The sequence below is a fragment of the Eptesicus fuscus genome, chromosome 11 (assembly GCF_027574615.1).
Source record: "Eptesicus fuscus isolate TK198812 chromosome 11, DD_ASM_mEF_20220401, whole genome shotgun sequence".
Taxonomy (NCBI): domain Eukaryota; kingdom Metazoa; phylum Chordata; class Mammalia; order Chiroptera; family Vespertilionidae; genus Eptesicus; species Eptesicus fuscus.
The window spans coordinates 7,422,515-7,449,402 of record NC_072483.1 but is presented as its reverse complement, the minus strand read 5'-3'; the positions used below and the strand labels follow the sequence as shown (position 1 = coordinate 7,449,402).

At 45.4% G+C, this 26,888-nt stretch overlaps 1 protein-coding gene across 1 annotated transcript in view; it reads right to left on the bottom strand.

Annotated features, from left to right (window-relative positions):
- CLASP1 (cytoplasmic linker associated protein 1) overlaps window positions 1–26,888 on the bottom strand; it is a 254,968-nt gene that overhangs the window by 112,524 nt on the left and 115,556 nt on the right. Inside the window, exons 9-20 of the mRNA XM_054723340.1 lie at window positions 20,393–20,545; window positions 17,862–17,935; window positions 15,435–15,527; window positions 14,339–14,484; window positions 13,364–13,499; window positions 12,259–12,329; window positions 8,780–8,839; window positions 6,809–6,886; window positions 4,731–4,898; window positions 4,108–4,157; window positions 2,888–3,058; window positions 589–612 (exon numbers count right to left, since the gene is read on the bottom strand). Of these exons, the coding sequence (XP_054579315.1) occupies window positions 589–612; window positions 2,888–3,058; window positions 4,108–4,157; window positions 4,731–4,898; window positions 6,809–6,886; window positions 8,780–8,839; window positions 12,259–12,329; window positions 13,364–13,499; window positions 14,339–14,484; window positions 15,435–15,527; window positions 17,862–17,935; window positions 20,393–20,545 (1,224 nt within the window). The remainder of the gene's footprint in view (window positions 1–588; window positions 613–2,887; window positions 3,059–4,107; window positions 4,158–4,730; window positions 4,899–6,808; window positions 6,887–8,779; window positions 8,840–12,258; window positions 12,330–13,363; window positions 13,500–14,338; window positions 14,485–15,434; window positions 15,528–17,861; window positions 17,936–20,392; window positions 20,546–26,888) is intronic.

The window sequence follows — 26,888 nt, the reverse complement described above, 5'->3', positions numbered from 1 at the left end:
GGAGGCACTTACTCATGCCTGGGGAGTGGATGAATGAAAACACATGAATGACGGGGTACTCTCAGTGATACAAATAAAAATGGCATGGTGTAACATCACTGGGGGATAGAAATGCATTTTTAACAATTTCTATAAATTACCTGGTAGAAAACCTTTACCCGTCTTTAACCTGAATAATTGACACAAATTTATTTTCAAAACAGGAGAGCAAATCCTGAAGGCCCACAAAAGCACCAAAGTAAAGAGAAGGACACAAAAGGAAACAAAAGGTGAGGAAATGCTTCAGGAGTCACAAGCTCTGAGACGGCAGCTGGGGACACAGCACACAATGTCCCGCAGCGCCTCCCCAGTGTGCGCCCAGGGCTGACCCCGCACAGCATACTCAAGTGCTCATTCACGAGAACCACCAAACCAGACGGGAGGACGCAGGCGGAGGTGAGGCAGAAACCCGGTGGGGACAATGACGAGGAAGGGAGCAGCGTGCAGGCTCATGCAGGGACCTCCGTGAGACGGGGCAGGAGGAGACAGTCGTGAGCACAGAGGGCGTGGAAGGGAGACACACCTCCGTCACAGACACAAACCGCTTACCCTCCGCTTTAGTGGCAGTACCATCTTTAAGCAAATTAAAAACAAGGGGAGGGGTAACAGGGAACAGTTAGTAACATTTAAAAACTTAAAAAGCAGAATGTCATTAGCTACTAAAAAAGCAAAGGTACAATTTAAAGTAAAATTAAAAGGGAAACAAGTTCAACAGCGAAGCGGAGGCTCATCTGAAGTCGGTTTGGTTAACATCGTGTGCTTTCTGCCTTCGGAAAACACAAAAGAGGGCTCCAGGGCAGGTCTCAGCTGACAGTGATGGCTGTTTTTCTTTTAGCCAAACCTTACGTTCTTAAGAGTTCCTTTTCCAAGGAACAAGTTACCAGCAGAAGGGGTTGGGGGAGGACACGGGGCTAAAAACTAAACTACTAAAGAGTCAACTAAGGGCAGAGGCGAGAGAAGCTCAGAGAAGCTAGCTCTAGCAATGCCTACCCAACTACTGGCCAGCAGCCAAGCTGTACAGCATGGTACCTGAATCAAGGCCTACGGACTCCACATCGTCCCTCACGTGTCTGGACTCTAGAAGTTTGGAAAAGGACCGTTAGCTTGAATGCTACACTTCTGCACAGAGGTAACGTGTCAGCCTAACAGTAACGGCCACAACTCCTCAGAAGGGTTAGGGTGCATTTCAGGGTGGCTTTGTTTTCTGGCGTTTGAACATAAGGAAAGTTAGAGATGGTCAGGAAGAGGGGAGGAATGAGAATACTCCAGTCTTATTATCTGAAGAGGGAACCCTGGGCTGAAATTTATCAGTGCTTCCGAAAGGTCAGTCCTGCATCATCAGACCAAAGGCCAGGTGCTTTCCCAGCAGCGAGGGAAGTCCACGGTCCACGTTACCATACCCGATGTGAACAGAAAACAGAGGCTCCTGAGGACTCTGAACGGTTTGTGCTCATGTTTTCTAGCAAAGACACGAACACTCAGGTGTGGATTACATGTACTTGAAACACAGGTAAGCCCTTCAAACACTGAACTAACGGAACAAAATGACTTCACTTCCCCGCAGGAGAGGGAGAGGGAGCTGACTTCCCTCTTGCTGTGACTGCATGTCAACACTGTATCACAGAGACTCCTACGTGAGGTCACACGGCAGGAAAGGAGCGCTCCGCGGGTTTCTTCCCAATCTAAACGTATTATCCATCCATGTGCCTATCCGTCCCCGTAGAAGGCATTTCCGTAGAGAACACAGGACCGGATTAACAAACATTCCAGAACGTATATGCCTTTCAAACTAATGATGTTCCTATCACAACTGCAGTTTCTTTCTCTTTCCTATGACTTCCTGTCATGTATCTGAGCTGGGTGCTGTGACTGCAGCTAACTTAAGGGCCCAGGAAGACTCGGACTCCATGGCTGCTCCAGGTTACCAAGCGGATGAGTGGCAGGCCCGGGATCTCCGCTTGGTGTCTTCTCTCTATGCTTCCATGTACACAACGTTTTTAGAACATTAACTTTAGGACTGATTTTGGAGTTAATATGTAAACCACATAATTCAGTCTCAATGTTTCATAAAGTTTAAACTGTATTCATTTCCAAAAAATCCAAAATCAAACTCATCAGCTAAGCCCCCAGATTTTGGCTCTGGATGACTTCACTTGCACAAAAATAAAATTAAATAAGCCATCAGCCTACGGAGAGCAGGTGTTGTGTCCGCTCAGACACTGCCCCACTCCGTCAGATACTCACTCCTCGGAGAATTGTTATTCTTACAGTCTTTTGGGCTGTCATTAGAGTAAGTGCATGCTCTTCCCCAAGTGACGGGGGAGGACAGCACCCTTCTGTACAGTGTGGTGACGCTGGCTAACAAGGCCACCCCATTCCTCAAAGGACCCCCTCCCGCTGCCCCCCCCCCCCAGCCTTCCCCACTCCGTCCAATTACATTTTCAAATTAGAAAAGATCTAAGTACAGTGACTATCTTCGGTGAATTCCTCACTAGCCCCTGCCCGCTCTGCTCCCACCGAAGTCAGGAGGGGAGAGAACCCAGCTTCGGCGAGACGGAAGGGAGCCGCGCGGGCGCCATCCTGCGCAAGTGGAGCCGAAGGCAGGCCGTGCTCAGGGCCACGCACCATGTGGCACCAGCTACCTGCTCGTCGCTACCAAGATGCGCCAGGAAAGGGGACGCTCGCAGAAGGGAGCTGTTAACCTGCCATGGGCCAGTCACTCATCTCACTCATCGGCCCTGCGACAGGGGCGAGCTCCTCGGACTGCTCTTGGCATTAGCCAGCGAGCCCGAGCAGAGGGACGGTCACCTCCCAGAGCAGACGGGGAAGGTGGTGGAGATCTGGTTACCTAAGGACGCGTATGAGCCCGGAGGCAAGGCCGCTGCGGAGCTGAAGGGCGCAGCGCCTGAAGCCGAGGAGGCTTTGGACTTGGCACTGGCCGCTGCATTCACATCGATGTCACTGCGGGATCGCTGGAGGGACCCAGTCGTTGACACAGATTTAGTGCTGACAGTCGAAGCTGTGGTGGTAACGCAAGAAACATTAGCAAGAACCACACTAGAACTGTACATATATTGTTAAACTAATTTTGCTTTTATTTACAGCAAGTATCAAGTTTCAGCAAAGGCTGGAACACAGCACTGACCAACACTTTGTCCTGGACCCTGAAGACAGCTCAGTGCACGCGGAGGAAAGTGACCACAACCCCCCCACTGTTGTAGTCTTCTTGTAACCACAGACCACAGTAACACCCACAGAAATGGGCCACATTTGGTTAGTATGAGAAGTGAAACAAAAAGCTGTTCACATCTGGCCAGTTTCTTCCCAATGTGGCCGAAGTGTGCTCTCACCTAGCGGCCCGCCCCTTGGGGAGCCCCTGCCCGCTCCCCCCGCCCAAGGCCGCGGAGCTGCCGCTGCTCTAAGCACCCCGGTCTCTGCTCCTGACCCAGTGACCACAGTGGAGGAGCCGCACTGGGTGTGGCAGGTGCACATGCTGGGGTCGTGTGTGAGGAAGGGTCCGAGCTCAATTTCTGCCTGAAGCAGCTGTGCTCACAGCTCACGGCCCTGGAGAAGGGGAGCTCTGCTGGGGACGGCGGAGCACAGAGCAGAGCGCACTCTGCAAACCAGCTGGGGCCAGGCCGGGGCCGGGGCTGGGGCTGGGGCCGAGGCAGGGCTGGGGCTGAGGCCGGGGCCAAGGCAGGGGCTGGGGCAGGGGCTGGGGCCGGGGCTGGGGCCGGGGCCGGGGCCGGGGCAGGGGCTGGGGCCGGGGCCGGGGCCGGGGCCGGGGCTGGGGCTGGGGCTGGAGTGGGGCTGGGGCTGGAGTGGGGCTGAGGCCGGGGCCGAGGCAGGGCTGGGGCTGGGGTGGGGCTGGGGCCGGGGGCCGAGGCAGGGCTGGGGCTGGGGTGGGGCTGGGGCTGGAGTGGGGCTGGGGCTGGAGTGGGGCTGGGGCCGGGGCCGAGGCAGGGCTGGGGCCAAGGCAGGGGCTGGGGCAGGGGCTGAGGCGGCTCCCACGTGGCCCTGACCAAGGTGAGTCACAGCCTCCCGAGGCGGCCTGGCCCGTCAGCTTACCTCTAGAGGTGCTACTTCCAGTGGAACTTCTTTTGGCAGAGAGCGGCCGACTGGAAATAAATAAATAAACAAACAAACAAACATACACCTGCTTATTTTCAAATATGCACTTGACCTGCATTAATACAAGTACAATCAGTAACTGGACATTATGTGATGAAGAATGATTTCGGAGTTTTCAGAATTTCTCAGGCAAGTTGGCCCACAACCTTATAAACTCCCGTGAGAAAGCTTTACCTTCCACTGTGGACTAGCTCGCCAACACAGAGCAAGTCCCACCTAGAGACAGAGGCTGACAGAGGAAAGGTGACAGGACGTCCAGTCTGCCCCCTTCACCAGCCTGTCCTCGGGTTAGACAGACCGTGCTCTCCGAAGGCACTGAACGATCACTCACGTCCCTCCACTCCACTACTGAACCGTCACATAGATGTAACGAAAACCGACTTACGGCAAAGACCAGGGCCACCTATTCCTTACCATTCCCCTGGCATCTTACCTCGTGCCAGGATCCACCTGAGGTAAGGGGGATTCAGACAGGCTTGTATATGTAAAAACACAGCTAGAATGTGTGTTTTCCTGCAGCAGGTTTTAAACATAAAATCTCACAGGAATGAATCCCTTACTTCAGACTCTCCTGAGAGCTGGAAGAGGAGCGGTCCGACTGCGGCAAAGACACGATGCTGTCCGAGTTCTTCAAGTGGGACTGCAGGGCCTTCTGGTAGGAGGACTCCAGCGTGTGGTACAAGTGCTCCGCTTCCCTGCTGAAGTGGCTGTGGAAGCCCCAGTAACACCTCGGGAAAACACAACTTCCTGTTACTGTGAGGGCGGCAGGAGCTTCGCTGGGCTCTGCATCCGGCCTACAGGACGCCTTCCAGGAGCAGAGCTTTTCCCTGCCCCCGGAGCCCGTGTGCGGAAGACACCGAGAACTAAGGAGGCTGACCCACAACGTGCTGGCGTGCTGGCACTGGGCGGGAACTTTTCTGAACCTCAGCCTCATTACAAAATGGAAATTGAAGAGGCTCACTTGTAAGAACACTGGGGAGCCTTAAGGGAGAGGGAGCTAAAACATCGAGAATTATGCCTAAACCTGAGGAGTCAAAAATGGCAGTGTGTTTTTGTTGTTTTGTTAATCCTCACTGGAGGATTTTTTTTTTCATTGATTTTTGGAGCGTGGGAAGAGGGAGGGAGGAGAGAGAGAGAGAGAGAGAGAACATGCATGTGAGAGACACATTTTGACCAGTTGCCTCGCGCAAGCACCCAGACTGGGGGTAGGGATCGAACTTGCAAAACCCAGGTACATGCCCTTGACCAGGAATTGAACCTGAAACCCTTTGATGCACGGGCTGATGCTCTAACCATTTAGCAACACTGCCAGGGCTAATGGTAGTTTTTATCAATGTAATTTGACACTCGTTGATTTAAAGTATTTAAAAATTGCCCTAGATAATATGTACAAAAAAAAAAAAAGGAAATATGTTCAGAACTACTTAAAATCATTCCTGCATGATAACTAAAGAACTGGAATGAATTGGGGAAGGGGAAGAATACAGGATAAAAATAGCATAAGCAGGTCATTAACAAATACCTTCCTAATAGTTTTTACCAACTACTAATCACTGCAGTTACTTTGGCAGGAACCACCCAAGATGAGCTTGGGGTGAGCACTGCATTGCCATTGTGAGGTCCTCCAAAACCCTCAGAAACCAGAGAAACAGAATTTAACTGAGAGAGCAACGAGCAGGAAGTAACTGATCAGGATGTATCGATGCAGCTAAGTAAAATAACCATATGCCATGCTTGTAAGAAAGAATAGGGTTGTTGCTGGTTTTTTTGTTTGTTTTTAATATATTTTATTGATTTTTTTTTTTTTTTTTTTACAGAGAGGAAAGGAGAGGGATAGAGAGTTAGAAACATTGATCGGCCACTTCCTGCATACCCCCTACTGGGATGGGCCCGCAACCAAGGTACATGCCCTTGACCGGAATCGAACCTGGGACCCTTCAGTCCGCAGACCGACGCTCTATCCACTGAGCCAAACCGGTTAGAGCATGTTGCTGTTTTTTAACATATTTTTATTGATTTCAGAGAGGAAGGGAGAGAGAAACATCAATGATGAGAGAGAATCATTGATTGGCTGCCTCCTGCACGCCCCACACCTGGGGATCGAGCCCACAACCTGGACATATGCCCTTGACTGGAATCGAACCTGGGACCCTTCAGTCCGCAGGCCAACTCTCTATCTACTGAGCCACACCAGTCAGGGCAAGAATAGGTTTTAACCTGTGTCAAGGAGAAGAGCTGATCAACTACAAAAGCACAGAAAAACCGCACAGGCACAAAGCCGGCAATGCGCATCCACGCGCCCCTGTGCCCGCGAGAAAGACTCAGCACGACACCTGTGGTGGTCACGGTCACAGTGGCAAGATTGCTCCCCCGGAGTTCCGACTGTCTGGGGCCACAGCCCTGTGAGCGGAGCGCAACTGCCTCAGACCTGATGGCAGCAGCAAGCCGCCACTGGGACAATCCTGAGCCTCCGCTCACCCGCCCCCCAACTGTGAGGCACACCCCAAACCACCGACGCTCACTGAACGTGACCACAGGGAAAGAAGTCACTGTGGACTCGGCCTGGCTTTAACAGGGCTCACTGCAGGAGCCAGGAATACCTGAGCGCACGAAAAGGTGGTGCACAAATCACACTTACTTTCTGGCTTCTATCCTGGCTTCAGAGTCGGCATCATGTATTCCCTTCTTTATCGTTTCGGCTAATACTGATATGTGCCTAGACATTTAGAACAGAAAGCAACAATTACTAACATATGTGCTGTGAAGATGGAAACAAGTGTGAGACGTAACTTCAAAATGGGAACATGGAACCTAGAGCCTTTGTGCCGAGTCCAGTCACAATGCAGCTTCCGCATCAGAGCGTCCTGGGGGCCCGGGGTCTGTCCCAGTGCCCCACCCCCACCCAAGCACCCTGATAAGGCTACACTCTGGTATGGTTTTTTTTTAAGTTACAGCTGAGTTTTTTCAGGCCATACTTATTTAGCTCAATCTTTTATAAACCAAAGCAACAAAATCTCATTTTTCCATAATCAGAACTAGTTTCTATGGAAATTGTAATGAGACAATTATAATCGTAATACTAAAGAGGCTATCTGCATCACATTTCTGTATTTAAAGAGAATGTTTTTTTAAGTTCCACTATGTATCATGAACTATTTTATAAAATTATGTAACCATTTTATAAATAGATATTCTCTTCAGTTATGTTCTACTCTAGGTGAGAAGAAATCATTAAACTGTCTCATTGACATTTAACAAAGTTTTAAGAAAAGGGAAATGCTGGAATGAATAGTTTCATAGAACAAAGACCAGTTACCAATTTTACCAGCCCATTCACAGTCTTTCCCTCACTCCTTCATTCATTCATTCAATATTTAATGAGTCCCGCTAAGTGACAAACACAGAGCTGGAAGGTGAATGAATACATGAGGCTATATCTGAGTTCTTCATGCTTTTCTATTCTCTTCACTTGTCCCCACATTAAATCCTCATTCCACTTTCCTCTTAATTCCCAAACTGCCACCAAATAAAGAGGGTATACTACTATGAGATTAAAAACCAAGGAAGTATTGAAAAAAATGTGAGACTATCTTCCAGATCAGTGGTTCTCAACCTTTCTAATGCCGCGACCCTTTAATACAGTTCCTCATGTGGTGGTGACCCCAACCATAAAATTATTTTCGTTGCTACTTCATAACTGTAATTTTGCTACTGCTAATGAATCGTAATGTAAATATCTGTGTTTTCCGATGGTCGCGACCCACAGGTTGAGAACCACTAGCAGGGTCTCCTAAGACCATCGGAAAACACAGGTATTTACATTACGATTCATTAACAGTAGCAAAATTAGTTATGAAGTAGCAACGAAAATAATTTCATGGTTGGGGGTCACCACATGAGGAGCTGTATTAAGGGCCGCGGCATTAGGAAGGCTGAGAACCGCTGCTCTAGATGCACAGTAGTACGTCCCGGTGAAAATGCGCCTCTGGGAGCCTCAGCTTCGTTTCCTCTCTGACCACTGCAGCATGCATGGGCCTCCCAGGAGTACTCAACTTATTAAAATCCCACTCTAAAGAAAAGTTTAATGTGCTATGAAGGTCTTCACAAATTATATGACAGATCATTAAAATGAGTGGCACAAAAATCAGCATTTATTTCTCCAAATTTAACTCAGAAATAACAAAAAATGATTCAAAATTCAGAGGCAGGCTTCTATTCTTCAAGAATTGTCATAATCCCAGTTTTCATGATGATGATGTGAAACTTACCAAACACCAGTCTGAATAAAGAGAAAATCGCTGACTTTCTGATCCACCCTGGCTGCTCAGATCACCTGAGCCATGGGAGGCTGCAGGAGCAGTCAGCGCAGGGCCGGCGGGCGGTGTGGCTGTCACAGCACACGTCTGCCCACACCTCTAGACACACTAATCCTTCAACCAGTGAGGTTCACTCCAGGCTGTTATGTGCCTCAGAGCAGTAGAAATAACAGATGTTGTCATGAGAACAAATGCTTGGATTCCTTCATTTCTAATAGAAAGTGGACCACTCACTGAGTCATTAAATCTCAGGATTCAATTCAGAGGAAAAAAACAGCAAATCAGATGCTCACCGTTCCAGTGAATGTGTTTGCCATTCTTGTAAAAGTAAATCTAAAAATTCAAAACAGCGTCTGAAAATTGTAAAGAAAAAATATGTAACTTAGTGATTTGTATGTTAGTGAAAATAAAAGTTTTCTTAAATGCCCCAACACTACTTTTTATAATTGATGTGACTTCTAATTTGTATGATTTAAAACATGAGACATAAAGATGAAATCAGAATTAACAAAGTCAAAGAAAATTTAAAAATTAAGCATCTATTGTGGTCAAAAGAAAAACCAGAGCTACCTGAAGGGACAGGATACAAACGTTCCCCCAGCAACATCACCCCCGGGGCGCATCGTTCTCACTTGTTTTATTCTACCTCAAATAATACGTGGATACAGGACGCAAACATGCACAAAAGAGCAACGTACATTACAGAATCAGGCAATTGGTCTTTGCATTAATTTCACAGAATGCCTTGCACACAAAAAAGTAAAAAATACCCTGAAAAACAAAAGTGTTTGACAAATTTTCCTGTTAAGGTTCTAAGTAGTGCTTAAAATCCCTTTTTTCTAGCTACTCAGCCATTTTCCCCTCCTCAATCTTCCAACAGCCTTTCTCTGTCAGCCTTTGCACTTCTGTGACATGTCTTGGTCTGATCTGTGCAGGGAAACACTCCTGACTCCTCCCCTTTGGGTGACATCGCCACTTTGGGAGAAGGCCAGGGCAGCCATCTTTGCAGGAAGAAATCTTAATGGTTTTAGGAACCCGCTGGGAGGAAACAAGTCAGAAGGTGATCTTTCTCGAATGACCCGACCTTCCGTCCCATGATCTTCCTAATTCAAAACCTCACAATCCATACGATTAACCACTCAGTAAGTCTTTATAAGCCCTTACCCTCTGCTAGATGCTAGAGATACAACGGTAACCAAGACACAACCTAGGCAGCTGGACAGACAAGAAAGGGCTGCCACGTGCCTGGAGCACAGGGGCCCTAAAGCACACGGGAGCGTCAACTCACTCCTAGGGGTGGCAACATGGGGAGTTTGGGGTTTGCAAAGCCAACTTTCTCCAAGGAAACACACTGGATTTCTCTCTTAGTGCAAACAGCCATCTTTAGCACTAATTCTTGTCTTAAGTATTAATTAAAAACACACCTGTAATTATTTTGTTTTCAACTTTTTAGACTTACAGCAAACACAGAAGTCTACCAATGTTGGCGTTATTTAATCACATCATGAATTAAACACATCAGGTTAGAACTTGTCTCTCTTCTTCACCTACTCATCATTCAAAAAGGCAGCTCCATTTTCCACTTCCTATGAAGCTTCTTGAGCATGTTACCTGCTGGTTTTGATCACTGCTCTCTGAATGCTGTAACTCACTCTTACACTGCTTTGTGTTACTGCTTTTCATCTCTCCAACTAACCATAAACTTCTGAAAGGCAGGGAAGTTGTGCAATGCATTTCTTAGCAACTACAGAGCGAATGCAGGTACAGGTTACACTGCCCTCTCTGCCCCTCTATCCCTTTCTAAAGGCAGAGGGACCGCGGGTGGTCCCCATTTCTTCCAGCACTAAGACACATGATTCTGACGGTACTTGCTCTGACTGAATACAGAACAGCAATCTGGGAGTGGCTCAGAAATTGATGAGGCCAGAACTGTTACCTGCTCCAGAATGACTTGTGCTAACCCAACATGCATACACTGGAGCCCTAACCCCCAATACATGGTATTTGGAGATGGAGCCTTCGGGCTCTCAGGATGGACTGGTCCCCGTCTAAGAAGAAACACCAGAGAGCTTGCTCTCTTTCCCTCTGTCCTGTGAAGACACAGAGAGAAGGCTGCCATCTGCAAGCTACCCTCCTTGGAACCCAATCCTCAGGCACCTGACCGCAGCCCGCCGGCTCCAGAGCTGAGTACGTCTCTGCTGTCAGTCACCCAGGGCACGGTCTTTTAGGGCAGCCCAAGCCGGCTACTGCACCGAACACCCTGCAATGTTCACCGCAAAGATGGGTGTCCCCTCACTGCAGCAACTCTGCCTTACACAAAGGAAAAGCGCCTCTGAATTTCTCTAGGAAACCTAAAACAACAGTAATGGTAACAGCAGCAGCAACAAATTCTAACACGGGTTACCACCCATTAAGCTTTTACTAAGTGCCGAACCCTTTCACCTCGGTGACTGTGGCCCCGCAGAACAACTCTGCACAGGGTCCTCTCATTCGTAACAGGCCGAATAGTTAGTCCGTGGGACAAGGCAATGCTCCTCCCAGGTCTGCCTCCTCGGGACCCACTGGCAGCCGGTCCCTCTGCCTCAGCACGCAGAGCTCCAGGAGAGGCCAAACCGCTCTGCGCTGAGCCCAGGGAAAGCCGAGAGGGTCCAGGGCAGGCTGCTTCCTCAGCGCTATGCAATTTGGCCTTGCAGCTCCAAATCAAGCTTTTTCAGTGGAAGGAGCACATTTCTTTCTTGATTTATAAAGTTGGATGATTGCCCTTTTCTTCCGCATGGCTGCCATTTACCCGTAAGATGGATATGGGGCCACCTCATGCTTAAAAGGATCCCCTATCCATGGAAACCTGGCAGGACCACCATGCCACCCCAGGAAAGGAGGGAAGCAGCAGGCAGCTAACGTGGCTGGGTGTAAGCCTGTGGGGGGAGGGCTCTTTCACTGGCTAGAATCAACACCGCGCCCTGCAGGGCGGAGCCCAGAGGCTGCTGCCCATGTGTACACCTTAAAGCTCCTGACAGCCCAGGAGAGGCTTCTCAAAACCTACAACACCACCCTGTGCAGTTAGGTTTTCCTGGGCAGAGGGCCCGCAGATTTAAATAGACTCTCAAAAGACCCTGTGACTCAAGAGTCAAGAATCACAAATCCCAGCGAGGGAGCCTTTATTCCTCACATGTGACTAGGGCTCACCAGGACACAAGGTAACACGGGGTCAGGAACAAAGCCCTCGCTACGCAGCTTTGTATCTTCTGGGTGTACCTCCCATAACTGTGCAGAAGCAGGTGACTGGTCAGAATCCAGAATCCCAGAAATCACTATCAGAAGATATAAACACACACACCTCCTCCTCCCTGTTACTATTAAATAACGGCCACTATTTTTTTTCTTGCACGTACACAGTTACTGTCTTCCTTCAAAGAATAGGGTACATCAATGATACAGGTAGAGAGATTATCTCAGGAAAAGATGTACAGAGGATCCCCCCACCCACCCAATCCCCAATTAACTCACATACCTACACACACACACACACACACACACACACACACACACACACACTCATTCATTCATTCTCTCTTGCATGATGCATGCACAAATAATCAAGGTTGTCCAAACTTACTTTCCTGACTATTTAGATCATAATTCTTCACTATAATATTATTCATTGCAGCAATCTTAAATTCTATTAAACATTTCAAACAAACTTTTTCCTTTTGGAATTTGTTTTGGTTTTTAAACAATGCAAAAACAATAAAGAAACTGTTTAAAAAATTACCTTCTAACTGCAACAGACTTGGAGGTACAGTTGCTTGTTATCACAGGTATTAGCCTAGGGATATGTGTGTGCTGTGGAGAAGAACAAAAAACAGATGAGCACTTGAAAATATAAAAACAAAACTAGGACAGCCACGTCCTTACTAACCTACCTGAAGTACATACACGTATATTCAGATTATAACTTCACTGAGTTTAAAAAAGATAAAAGAGTATCACTGGAGACTGCCAAAGGCCATAACATTTACAGAGCTAAAACTGACATGGTATGTAAATAAGTCTAAAATTAAAACAACCAGTTGGAATAAAATCTAAATTGTCTGAGCAACAGAGGTCCGCGTGAGTTCAAAAGGGGTCAGCAGACCAATTCATTTTGATATTGTTTTAATGGAAATATCCAATAATGGCTTTCAGTTTAATATTAAGCAGGCAGTGCAAATAGTAAGAACTAAAAGTAATACAAAGTAAGTAACCCACAATAATCAGAATAGTCTGGGTAGACTTTGGCTAACATCAAGCCTCAGCGGCAAGGGCTGCCTCTGGGAAAAGGGACTGGAGAGTGGGGAACAGTGATATGGAGAACCTTAATTTTAAGCCGTTGTGAACAACTGAATTTTACTGAAAACTTGTATATAAATTACTTGAATAATTACTTAAATGTACAAAAATGTTTAGAAAACTGAACTAACGAGAATATTTTGTTTCTCTGCTACCTACAATTAATAACAGTTACAGATGAATAACAAAACCACAAACACCAATACCTAGAGTGGAACGACTGGGGATCGGGAAGGAAAGTTGGGAGCATAATCTGGAGATGTACATAACAGAGTAGAAACTCCGAAGCAGATGGGGATGCTCCACTATTTACAAGCAATGATGAGTCCACGATCAACACCTCAGTAACTACACCACATCCATAATTCACATGATGGAATGTGAAAGGCTCCCATGTTATAATTAAGTGGAGCAAAGGCCAATACTGTCCATACGATATGATTCCAACTAGATGTAATCACTCTCATGAAAATTGACTCTAACTACTGCTTATCAACCACCAATATTTACCACTTGCTTACTCATATATGGCCCCAAAACATACTTACCCGAATGATTAACCTAACAGCTACAACACCAGAAGTAGCCATAATTTTGGCACTATTTGGAATTAAATTAAAGATAGTTGGCATAATGGCTTCAGCTCCATGGTCAAACTTATTCCCCAGAACTGATGACAGATGCCTAAAATAAGAAATGAATACTGGGCTGTAGTTATATTTCTTGCAAACAGTGAAGCATATAAAACTCTTAACATTTTAGAGCCTTCATTTAAAGTTATCTAGAAATAAAGGACAAGGGTCTCAAATCGGTCCAATGCACATGTAGAGGACTTGGCAAACAGCCTGTAGCCCACTGTTCCTTTAAAAATAAATAAATAAATCATTTCCAACAAATCAGAATTCAAATAGCAAAAGACAAATTTATCATACACTAATAAAACATAAACAGGAAAAGGCTGCCTCACTCTTTCTCTTTCACCCTTTTTATTTTTAACATAAAAGTCATGCTTCAACATCTGACTGCAGCCAAAGCTTTTAAACGGCCGCGATGCCATCTAATGCCACTGCTCCTCTGACGTTCTGACATCCTTCCTAACAAGAATTTCCGGCTCCAAACATTGGTCCACATTCAGTTTAGGCAGGATAAACATTTACTAGACAATAATACATGTCTTTAATTTTTATAATACTCCTCTAGAAACAATAAAAAATTTTGATAAGCATGTTATATCCTGTCAGAAAAATCAATGAAAAAGCTGAGAAACAAGTTTATAAATTTCATTTTTCTGTATTATTAGTAACAACTGCTTCAGCGCTAAGTGACAGAATAAAGTTTAAAATCTGTCAGACTTTACATAACCGGGAAGAAGTACTTTAAAGCATTGGCCGCAGTGTAACTGGACCGGGTCTTGGAGACTGGTCGGAGTAACAACAGAAAGACCATCGGACAGAGCCCGTGAACCGCCCGACGCCTGTGCCCAGGATGTTATGACAGAGAATCTGGAGCTTTGCAGTCCTTACCCCAACGTGATACAAGCCTCCCGCACTACCTGAGACCGCAGATCCTTAGCAGATAGTTTAAAGGCTCCGTCCAAAAGTCTCAAATGTTGAAAGAAGTTATCATATTCAGCAGCACCAGCCAAAAGTAAAGATCTAATCTTTTTTAGCTAATGGGATAGAGAAAATTAGGAGATATACAAAACTGTTCCTAAAACAGAACATACGAAATAACAGAAGCCATCAAATATGAGAGATCAATGTCAAAGTTAAATGATATAGAAATAGTTTTACAAAAAGAATTCAGCCAATTAAATGTTAGCTAATATAATGAACAAATCTACATACCAAAAATAAAAAAAATAATTTTTAAAATGTAGTACCTATGATAAATACAATTCTACAAAATGCATTTTAAATTGAAAACATCTTAGTGTATACATTCTATCCTAATGATAAAATAACCAAAACCTGCATTTTAGCTTGTAAAAAGCTCTTCCCCCCTAAGCTTACCTTCCCCCACACCCACTCCAACTGCCATTTATTTAATAAATCAAAGGAAGTAGCAATCCTACAGTCTCTTTTAGTATCCTCCACGGCATCATTACTAAAAGCTGGTCTGAAATTGAAAGAGAACACGATACTTTTTTACCACCCCTCTTTTTGCCAGCCAACCACTGTAATAACAGCTTTCCTCAGATCAGACACACCGTCCCCTTAATGTTCAGCTACTTGCTTTCATTAATCTGCTTTTAAAAACAGGCAGACCAGGACTTTCTAGCACGCGATGTGAAGAAAGGAGGAGAGGATCACACTAAATGCCACTAAAAAGCAGCTTCGCTGGCCAACAATCAGACGGTGTCTTTCCCAGGTGAGAGTGGAGGGCATCACCAGACCTTCCACAATTAGGTCCTCGTTAAAAACAGAGGATCTACATAAAGGTGGAAGTCTGCATGCTTTAAAAATAGAAGTGAGGTACTCTACTAAAAGGTAAAATGTTAATGCAGTAATTTTTACTTAAAATATTTACTCCTTAAAATTCATTAGAGCTATATCCCAATTTCATAATAAAGAGTTTAGAATCTAGTGAAAATGAAATCACATAAAATCACTGGCTTACAGCATTTACTCTTTGCTCCCAATCATGCTTGTCATCAGATAGTATTTCCCTAATCTTGTTTATGGATTCCTCGAGGTCTCGGCTGGAATAAATCTGTAAGCAAAATCAATTTACAATAAGCACAAGATAATGTAAAAAATAAAAAAGATTATTTCTTAATTACATCAAGTCAAGAGCATTTAGTAAAATAAATCCTTTCACTTTCCAGAAGACCCTATGAGATAACATCTGGACAGATTTGTCCTGAAGTGAGCTTCATCCCCCTTGTGAGTATGGACCCACTAGATCTGGTGCCCATATAGGGGTAACCCAGCCTCAAATACAGCTTTATGGTAAACTTAACAGATGGCTTTCCATTTGAAAAGAACAAGACCTGCAGAGAATGGTCAGTGGTGCAGAAGTCCTTCACATGTAACAACACGTTACACCTCTTTCACGTCCATCACTTTCAAATCTGCTTTTTCATTTACTCCCACATCTGATGAGACAGGTGGGAGTATCACCAACCAGGTATGAGCCATGCTGGAAAGGTCAAGAACTTAAGGATGAAACTTAGCCTAAGATGCCTGTTATCTCATTTACACACATATGGAAACCAAACAGCAGTTAACAAGCAATTCATCTACATATATAAAAGCCTAAGCAACCAACAACCAAACAACTGGTCAACCTGTCGCTATGACGTGCACTGACCACCAGGGGGCAGACGCTCAACACGGGAGCTGCCCCCTGGTGGTCAGTGCGCTCCCACAGTGGGAGCACCGCTCAACTGACCGACGGGCACCAGATGCCAGGCTCATGGATGGTGAGTGCAGCTGTGGTGGCACGAGCCTCTCCCACCTCCACAGCAGCACTATCCGAGTGGCAGTGATGCAGCGGGGCAAGGATGAGTGGGAGTGGCGTGGCGTGGCGTGGCGTGGCGTGGCGTCCTCCCAGGCTCAGGCTTGGGCTCCTCCCCGGCCGCCTGCCACTTTGTGCACTACTACATCCCTCGGGGATGTCAGACTGCCGGTTTTGGCCCGATCCGGCCTGGCCTGTGGAGATTGGGCCGAAACCGGAAGTCCAACATCCTCTGAGGTGTCCTGAATTGCAAGAGGGCGCAGGCCAGACTGAGGGGCCCCACTGGTGCACGAATCCATGCACCAGGCCTCTAGTATAGACATAAAATGCTATAGGAATCCAGAGCATTGGATAGTCAATGTAGGCTAAGAAAAGTATCACTACCTCCAGTCATTAATAAAAGCACTAAGACATTCAAAGCAGTTAAAATGTATGACTTTACCTCAACTTTTATCAATACCTTTGCTTCATCTGTTAGGTACTTAAGTGAAGCATCAAGACCACTAGAGGCCCGGTGCACAAAATTCGTGCATGGGGGGGGGAGGGGGAAGGGAGGCGCAGGTGCACGCAGGTGTCCCTCAGCCCAGCCTGCACCCTCTCCAATCTGGGACCCCTCTCACAATCCAGGACTGCTGGCTCCCAACCGCTCGCCTGCCTGCCTGATTGCCCCTAACCACTTCTGCCTGCCAGCCTGGTCACCCAACCCAGTGGTCGGCAAACTCATTAGTCAACAGAGCCAAATATCAACAGTACAGCGATTGAAATTTCTTTTGAAAGCCGAAAACCGACTTCTGCACATGGGCCACGAAGTTTCAATTGCACTGTACATGCGCACCCGCACGTGCTTTTTTTTTGGAAGAGCCACACTCAAGGGGCCAAAGAGCCACATGTGGCTTGCGAGCCGCAGTTTGCCAACCACTGCCCTAACCAATCCCCTGCCAGCCTGATCGACGCCTAACTGCTCCACTGCCGGTCCAATTGCCCCTAACTGCCCACCCCTGCTGGCCTGGTTGCCCCCAACTGCCCTCCCCTGCATGCCTGGGTCCCCAACTGCCCTCCCCTGCTGGCCTGATAGCCAACAACTGCACTCCCCTGCTGGCCATCTTGTGGCGGCCATCTTGTGTCCACATGGGGACGGCCATCTTGTGTGTTGGAGTGACAGTCAATTTGCATATTACCTCTTTATTATATAGGATTCTTCATAGCTTCTCAGACACCAAAACCCTTCAAATTTACAAATTTTTCTAAGAAAAATCCCTAAATAAGCATGCTTCTTTGTTCCTTTGTGTAATCTAATCACTCCCCTCCCCCCTCTCTTATGTGCCCAGACCCACAAACTTGTTACTAGAGGAAGCAACTTCTTTCTACTTACTTTCATACTGAAAGATCATCCTTGGGCCTTGACTTTTGCCCATTTCAGCTATAAAAGGCTCCAACATTTCTAGTCTGCAACCTCAGATCTCCTGTAGTCTTGATACGTAAAATTACTTACCGAGTAAGGAACTTCCCATATCACATATTTGAAAAGTGAACTTGGAAGAGTAAGCCTCTCCTTGTTTTTAATCAAACTCAAACATCCTCACTCACCTGCACTGCAGGTACGTCATCAAAGGCTTTAATGAAATCCTCTTCATCAACAGCGCCAGCTCCTTCTTTTGGCGCTATAAAAAATTTATTTTAAAATGTAAATAATGTGCATTGGAACAATCTGAATAAATACAATAAAAGTTATATTTTGGGTAGATTTGTAATCATTTCTTTAAAGCTTAATAAAAATTTCAAGTGTTGTGATTACACAATACTTTACTCATTTTAAAAAAAATATGTTTTTATTGATTTTAGAGAAGGAAGAGGGAGAGATAGAAACATCGATGATGAGAGAGAATCATTGATCGGCTGCTTCCTGCACACACTCTATTGGGGATTGAGCCTGCAACCTGGCATGTGCCCTGACTGGGAATCAAACCGTGACCTCCTGGTTCATGAGTCAATGCGCAACCAATTAAAATAAGTTCTAATCCATTTAACAGTTTCATTTCAACTTTATATTAGCCTTAAAACATTTTCATTCCCTTTGAACTCATGATAATTGCCAATTTTTCATTTATGCATCAGTAACAAGTTTCCCCTATAAAATTGTTGTAAGATGCTTTGTATACTTAAAAGTTAATTGCTATCACTTAGCAGCAAGTTTTTTCTTTTTGCTACTATGAACTCCACACATAAAATCTTACGACATCTTACAACTGTTGTTTTCATAATAAAGATTTCAAAACTGGTGTCTGCAGGTTCCTTGTAACCCTCATTAATGATGCACACTGATCACTGTGAGTGCTTCTCTAGAGCTTCTTTCAAGACACCTCTGTGGTGTTGAGTGTCCTGCTGGAACCGCACAGAAAAAGGCTTTATGGACACCTCCTGGCAGCAGTACATGCGTGCCAACCCCCGATGAACAACCACTCACACGGCATTTACAGGCCAACTATGGACAGGTGCCAGTCATGCACTGAGCTGGGTGCTCTGTGCCTGTTCTAGCGCTAGGACTGGACCCCACTGAGCAGACAGGTCCTGAGGCCTCCCTGCGTAAGGCACTGCGCCACGTACCCACAGAGGGAAGAGGACTAGGGATCTGACAAGGAGGAGCCAACATGGAAATTCATGGCCATGGCGCTACATAAAATGGGGAAAAGCTGAGATCAGGGCCGAAGGGGAAGACAGGGCTGGCATCTCTGCTGGTTTACACAGCTGAGACTTTTGGAAGGAATGTCTGGGTGAAGGGTGGGAAGGAAATGAAGTGGTCTGATCATTCAGAAATTTCTGAAACCTTATTTGTAGAATTGACACCACTCAAGACTAGATCAAGAAAAAGGAGTAGGAAGGCTGTTCGGCCATAGAGGAATGAAGTACTGATACATGCTACAATGTAGATGAATCTCAAAAACATGCTCAGTGAAAGAAGCCAGAGCAAAGACACATTTCTCCAAAACAGCCAGCATAAGTGAACTCTCAGGGACAAAATGCAGATTGGTGATGGGCAAGGGCTGGGGGAAGGAATGGGGAGCAATGTATAAAGTGTGGGGTTTTCTTTTGGGGTGAGGAAACTGTTTTGGAACTAGAAGTGGTAGGTGCACAATACCGTGAATATACTAAATGCCAATGAATTGTGATCTTTAAAATGGTAAATTTTATGCTATGTGAATTTAAGCTCAATAACAAAAATAATAATTTTTAAATGCACTCCCCTAAAAAAAGTTAGAGGTTCACTCTCTCCAAGCAGATAGAGCCGCTGGCAGAGGCCCTGCAGTGCAGCACGCCGCTCCGGCCCAGACTCCAGCACTCCAGGGCCAGCTCCGAGAGCAGGCAAGACCAGCAGGACGCGGCGTGCGGATGCTAACCCGGCTCCAGCTTTAACTCAGCACATCAGCAAGCTCAAAAGCTCAATGCTAACAGGAGCACGGTCTAAAAGCAGTGGCCACATAACATTTTAGAAGTAAAAAAGTAGGAAATGTGCATATAAATTCACAATGTGACACCAAAATGAAGTAAATTATAAGGACTCAAACTGTCCAAATTCGGGGGTGGGCGTCAGGATTTAGGGAGGAAATCTTTGTAAATCAATTTTTAAGCCTCAAGGAACTAATCCCTACTATTTACTTAATTTAATATCTGTACTGGTCTCACAAGGAATAATGCTACCTGGAGAAACAAAATACATTTTAAAGACAGAAGATACAATCTGATCTGGATAGTCTGTCTTGATAAGTAAAAACTGGCTAAGAAGGCCCCATTACACTTTCAGACACTGAGAGAGCCCGTCAGTAATCAACCAGTGCCACCAGAGCGCCCTCTTGCGCTTCCTCTCTCTCTTAGCTACGCCTCCCTTGGTGTGGGCTTCATTCTGCTACAGGCTCTGCTTACCAAAAGGTGGCAACACAGCATCTCAAACTTCCGTCCCTCCAACTCCTCACACTGACAGCACAGAAGATAAGAATGGCCAGCAGAGACACTGCGAGCGAGACTGCTTCACTTCGGAAGGACCCAGAAGGCAAGAACCACGCACGCCTGGTTTTAAAAGCTTGCACAGCTGACCGCACACTGCCCCCAGGGCTTGGAATTACCTGAAGACTTAGACCCAAGAGTGGATGATCCAAGCCGCCGGGTGGTGCCCATTCCAGCGTTTCTCCGTGAGCTTGGTGGAGCTTTGGATGATGTAGAACTGGCAGAGGAAGGTCTGTTACCATCCACAGAATCTTCATCATCAAAATTTTTATCTGAAGAGTAAGCACAGAAATCACTGGTTTTTGTTGTTGTTTTTTAAATCCTTTTTTACCTGAATTTCAAACAACTAGCCTTAGAGGTGAATAGCTTGCCTCCTCTTTTGGAATCTGAGGTGCCTGTCCAGGGTCTTTCCAGGCCTCAGGTAAGTCCAGAATGCAGCCACAACCATCCAGTTCACTCGCACATATCTGGAACCCTCTCCGCCCCATTTGAAAAATAGAAAACACACAAAGAAGAAAGCAATCTCTCATAAGGCCACCACCTAGAAACATTTTGGCATGTTTCTGACCGCTGTGTCATGCAGTTTTAAATAATAGCTGGCATACCCAGCCGGCGGGGCTCAGGAATTGAGCGTCGACCTATGAACCAGGAGGTCATGGCTGGATTCCCGGTCAGGGCACATGCCCAGGTTGTGGGCTCAATCCCCAGTGTGGGGCATGCAGGAGGCAGTTAATTGATGATTCTCTCTCATCACTGATGTTTCTATCTCTTTCTCCCTCTCTGAAACCAATAAAAATATACTTTAAAAAAAAAAAGCATTTAACAGACCATCAAACCTCAGAGGGAAGGGGGTGAGGGATAAGAGATCAACCAAAGGACTTGTATGTATGCATATGAGCATAAGCAATGGACACAGACAGTGGGGGGTGAGGGCATGTGCTGGGAGGGCGGGAGCGGCTGGAGAGAGGTCAATGGGGGGAAAAGGAGACATATGTAATACTTTCAACAATAAAGAATTTCAATTAAAAAACACATAAAAGTAAAAGCATATAATCCCACTATGGAACCTTTCTCAAAGAACAAAATTAATGCATGTATAAACATAATTAAATAACTCAAATATTACCAGAAGAAAATAAAATGAGAATAAAAGGCTTCTCTCCCACTCCACTACTAGTTTCCAGATTTTTGTTTTTTTTAATTTTCTATTTTGGAATAGTGTTCGAGTGACAGGACGGTTGTGAAGACGGTAGAGAGTTCCCATTTACCCCACGCACAGTCTCCCTACTATTAACATCTAATATTAGCAGTGTGCTTTTGATACGTTATTAACTAAAATCCATAGTTTATTCAGAGTTCCTTCCTTTCCCCCTACTGTCCTTTATCTGTTCCAGACCCCCCTGAGGATACCAAGTGACACGTAGTCATCACACCTCCCTGGCTCCTCCAGGTTGTGAGTTCTCAGACTTCCTTGACAGCTTCCAGGAGTGCTGGTTGGATAGTTCACAGATTCCTTCAATCTGCAAATATTTACCTCATTTTTCCATCATGGTTAGATAGAGTTTATGGGTTTGGGGAAGGAAGACTACAAGGTAAAATGCCATTCGCATCGCATCGCATCGCATCAAGAGAACATGCCATGCCGAAACCGGTGTGGCTCAGTGGATGGAGCATCGGCCTGCGGACTGAAGGGTCCCAGGTTCGATTCCGGTCAAGGGCATGTACTTTGCTTGCAGGCACATCCCTAGTAAGGGGTGCGCAGGAGGCAGCTGATCGATGTTTCTCTCTCATCGATGTTTCTTACTCTCTATCCCTCTCCCTTCCTCTCTGTAAAATATCAATAAAATATATTAAAAAAAAAAAAAAAAGAGAACATGCCATCCACTAGACTGCTGCCATGGACCCCGGCCCCTAAGGTAGAGTGTGTCCGGCTGGCCGCACTGCGCTCTGGAAGAAGCCCTGTGCACCTCACACACAGCGTGGGGGGGATGCTCTCCTCTTCTAGGTGGAGCAGCTACAAAGCTGATCTGGAGTGATTCCGCCTGGGAGAGTTGTCTCGTCTCCCTGGCTTACTGGCATGGACTCACCAACACTGAGCTTATACTTTGGGTAATAACCCAATACTACTCTGTCTTATTGCTCAACTTGTTCCAGCTTTGACCATCGGGAATCTTTCCGTTGAGGCCTGTGCTCCCACCCTAAAATCAGTCACTTCCCCACGAAGTCCTGCCGCTGTCAGAAACCCAGAACTGGGCTTATTACACACATGATTCTGCTTTTGTTCTTCTTTAGAGAGCTTTCCATATCTAAACAGAAACATCAATTACATCACTTTAAACACCCAGCCCAACTTTTCACCTCCCATTAGACCATCTAAGTGCCACAGTGGATTGTGTTCTGTATTTATGGGTCAGGTCTTACCAGGCTAGCTACAGGCACCATCTCATTTACTCCTCACAGTGGAGCAGGAATTATTATCCCAAACTTGTGTGGGAGAAAACGAAAGCTGACAGACAAGCTGTCAGCGCAGGTCACACTGCTCCTGCAGCCTCAGTCTGAGGGATTCCAAAGCCTACACTGAGTCACCTGTCCACTTACATCAACCCTCCAAACACAAAAGCCACTTGAAAGTACTGTGACGTTTTTTGGACGATTTACACAAGTCTGCACCAAACTGAGAAATGTAAGGAAAACTTGTAAATTAATCGGAGTTAAATTCAGTGCACTTTAAGGACTACCTTTTTTTTATTTTTTTTAAACATATCCCTGGGTGAGGATTTTTTTTTAAAATATATATTTTATTGATTTTTTACAGAGAGGAAGGAAGAGGGATAGAGAGTTAGAAACATCTATGAGAGAGAAACATCAATCAGCTGCCTCCTGCACACCTCATACTGGGGATGTGCCAGCAACCAAGGCACATGCCCCTGACCGGAATCGAACCCGGGACCCCTCAGTCCACAGGCCGATGCTCTATCCACTGAGCCAAACCGGTTTCGGCAAGGACTACCTTTTATTCTAAGTTATATCTTTCTTATTTCTTATTGGCGTCAATAGCCCTTGTTTTATGACAGAACAAGATAGGTGGGATTTTGCTTTGTTATTGTTGTTGTTTTATTTAATAAAATTAAAGTTGGTCACCCTGTAGCAATCTCTCTAACTCCTCCCCACCCTATTTTAAAAATTTAACTCAGAAGTAAATGGCCTACAACCAAAACCTCAGTTTCTGAGACAGCGCACAAGGCCCCTGTTCATCTGCCCCTGCAGCATTACACCAAACTGATTGTGAAAACAAACTCATCAGGTTTATAACACAACTTCCTCTCCCAGACTGCCTCCCTGGGAGCCAGCCCCTATCAACTGGCAAACAACTGATCAGGAAAATCACATTTCAAAGTGTCTAACACTTGGTTATACAGTACTACTGCCTGTTTTAATAATATCTCTTTGAATGCTTTCATTTTTTAATTATTCCCTAAGGCAGCGACTGAAAATGGTACAATGTCAGAAACAAGCAAAGCCGGGCTTGATCCCAACAGCAGAGGGGAAGCTCTGAGCTTGCCCACGGGCTGTGCTGAAAGGACTAAGACGACAAGGTCCAGGGCCCTCTCTCTGCCCAGCACCAGCACCATTAGAGAAAACCTGAAGCCTTTGTACCCACGTGTGAAAGCTGCCCTGCCTACTCCTCGGGGCTGCTGTGAGGATCATAAGACAAACAAAAGGCATTCAAGAAAGTGCTTTAAAAATCCTAAAATACTCTACACTCAATTGTGGTAGAATCGTTGGTATTGTATTTTGCAGATTGTTAATGATCTTTGTTAATCATGGCTTGATAGAGAAAAATTCAAATATGCCACAACTGCAAAAAACAGCTTTTAAACCTTGTTTCCTACTACATTTGCAGCTACTTAAGGTAAAAGTTACCAATGCTTCTAAGCTTGTGTTTCAAGAAGACAATTTGAAAGGAATTAGCAAGTGAAAAAGTTTTTATTTTAAATTCAGATCCACGGGCTCTCTCCATGGCTTTTAATACATTAGTTGACTTCCATAATTATTTTGCCTGTTGTTTAAAAAATATTAACAAATACAACAACTTAAGAAAAATGCTATAAGCCACACACTTTCAACTGTCAAATGAAGGGCTCTGAAAGCGGCCACTCCAGACATGAGTGACTGAACTCCCCTGGCCAGGTGTTGATTTCCCACAGCAGCTTAACCTGAATACAGAATAATGTCATGCGGGAGGAAATGAAAAGAAATACAGTCACTCTATGCTTTAAATTCCCAATATGAAAATATAACTAACAAGCAGAAATGCTCATCGTCCAATATGACCATTTTCTGCAAACTGAACCAAATTTAGTTTGAGATAAATACACACACCTTCACAATCCCCTACAAAACAAACACAGAGCAAATCTACTCCGTGTCGTACCTGTTCAGCGGCAGAGTCTGTTATTATATCTTGTTTCCGTTGCAGGGTATGGAAATATCCTTCAGAGACAACCAATTCACAGCCTGCCAGGAAGAGCGTCCCATAGAAAGCAAGACAGCAGCGCAGGCTGCCCCATCACACCACGCCCTCTCCTTCAATCACAAACCTGGTTCGCAGGGAGTTCTTTCAAAAGCACTTCAGCGCGACAAGGCATAGGTAAAACCTCCCTGTGAACACTAAAGACTAACCCTTTGCACTCGCTTGCTTTTTTCATCGAGCTGCTACAGATGCTAACCATGTCGAGTCACACTCGACATCCCAGTGCAAAAGGCTAATCAACACAGTTTTTAGAAAACAATACTTCTTTTGTAGTTTTTCAGTTCCACTTTTGCATTTTTAAAATGCAAATCTTTAAAAGGGAAGGAAAATTGTATAAAATGATTCACTGCTGTAATTCCCTGTCTTCCTCCACCCACTGCTGAAACACCTGACATTTCTAGCCGCTAGATTCCTTTCAGGACAGCTTATTCTTACTGACAAATGTACTGCAATTGTAAACTTATTACCCTAATCCACATACCGCAAGTACAAGAGCAGAAAGAAATTAAAAGTACGTGGAATCCAGAGGCTGAGGAAACACAGCAAGCTCGTTTTACTGTTCCTACTTCCCCTCTAGTCCTCAAAGGTTAACATGAATGTGTCTGTAGGTTTCACAATTTTTCCTGCCTAAATGCAAACATTCATGGCAATTATTTTCCCAAGTTTCAGCCACAATATTTAGTTATCAAAGCAATGATAAAATCTTAAATATTTACACATTTTATTTATTTCCTAAACAAAAATTTCAGAATGTATTAGAAGAGCCTACCTTTCCCAGCAGTCATGTTTGTCAGGGATCCTGGTACAAATAAAAGCAGTGCTCTGAGCGCTGTATCTACCCACAGCAACTTGCATCAGCAAACTCCCACCCACCGCTTCTTCAGTGTGATCTAGACCAAGGACAACTGCACCCTGTTCCAAAATAAAAGCCTGGACTATATATAACAGCGCTGTGTTTAAGGGGGGTAGGGGCTGGGTGGGAGGTGAGCCTTTTCCATCTGACTTGACTCATGTAAGACAGCCTTCTTTAAAACTAGTTTTTTAAAAATTTAACCAACTATCTGACTTTTCCCCTTGAAAACAGAGAAGAACATGACTAACATAAACCTTAAATAAGAAGAGAAAGCAAACTGTAGCTTCAGCTGGTATCAGAACCTGTCCCTTCCAGGCCACTGTAGGTGGTCTTCCTAGCACAGCATGTTTGCCAGCTTTCTACCAGATGATCCTGTACCTGTGACCATGGGAACACTTTCCTAAGGCCCTGAATCCCACACCGTGTGACATGCAGAGTGCAATGAACAAGTATGGGAGGGCCTGGGAGCCCCGATCAGCATTGTTTTTAAATATATTTTTATTCATTTCAGGGAGAGGGAGAGAGACAGAAACATCAATGATGAGAATCACCAATCGGCTGCCTCCTGCACACCCCTTACTGGGGATCGAGCCCGCAAAACCTGGGCATGTGCCCTGGGCAGGAATCGAACCCGGGATCCTTCAGTCCGCAGGCCAATGCTCTATCCACTGACCCAAACTGGCTAGGGCATCGGCACTGTTTTAAAGACTATGCAAAATAATAAATGCCTGGCTTTTTAATAAAACAATAGGCAATAAATTCCCTTTTAAAGGAATGCTTTTGTGGATGAAAAAGGGGCCACATACTAAACATGACAAGCTCAGGGGCAGCCTGCCTGACAGCCGTACAAACTCAGACCAAAAGTAACCATATGGGATGGTCTGAAATGCAAACTTCCTGATGAAAAGCAAGTCCTGGTGAGTAGTCCCATCTTCCCGACAAAGGTCAGTCTTTACCGTAACTGAGCCTGTCAACTGTCTTTTCGCATCTAAGATAACACACCTCTGGAATGCCTGAGAAATCCCTTTTCTCGGACTCCTCAGAGCACAACTCCCACCAGAGCACAAGACCACGGAACCCCTCCCTGTTACCTTGTTCCCCCAATACCATCTCTGTGTGCCATACTGTTAACTGTCAACTATCCTATACCTATCCATGCAAAAAAGTCTCTCTCTTCATTTCACTTTTTATCTAATCCCCACTTTCCTTTCTCCCACCTCTAATCTAC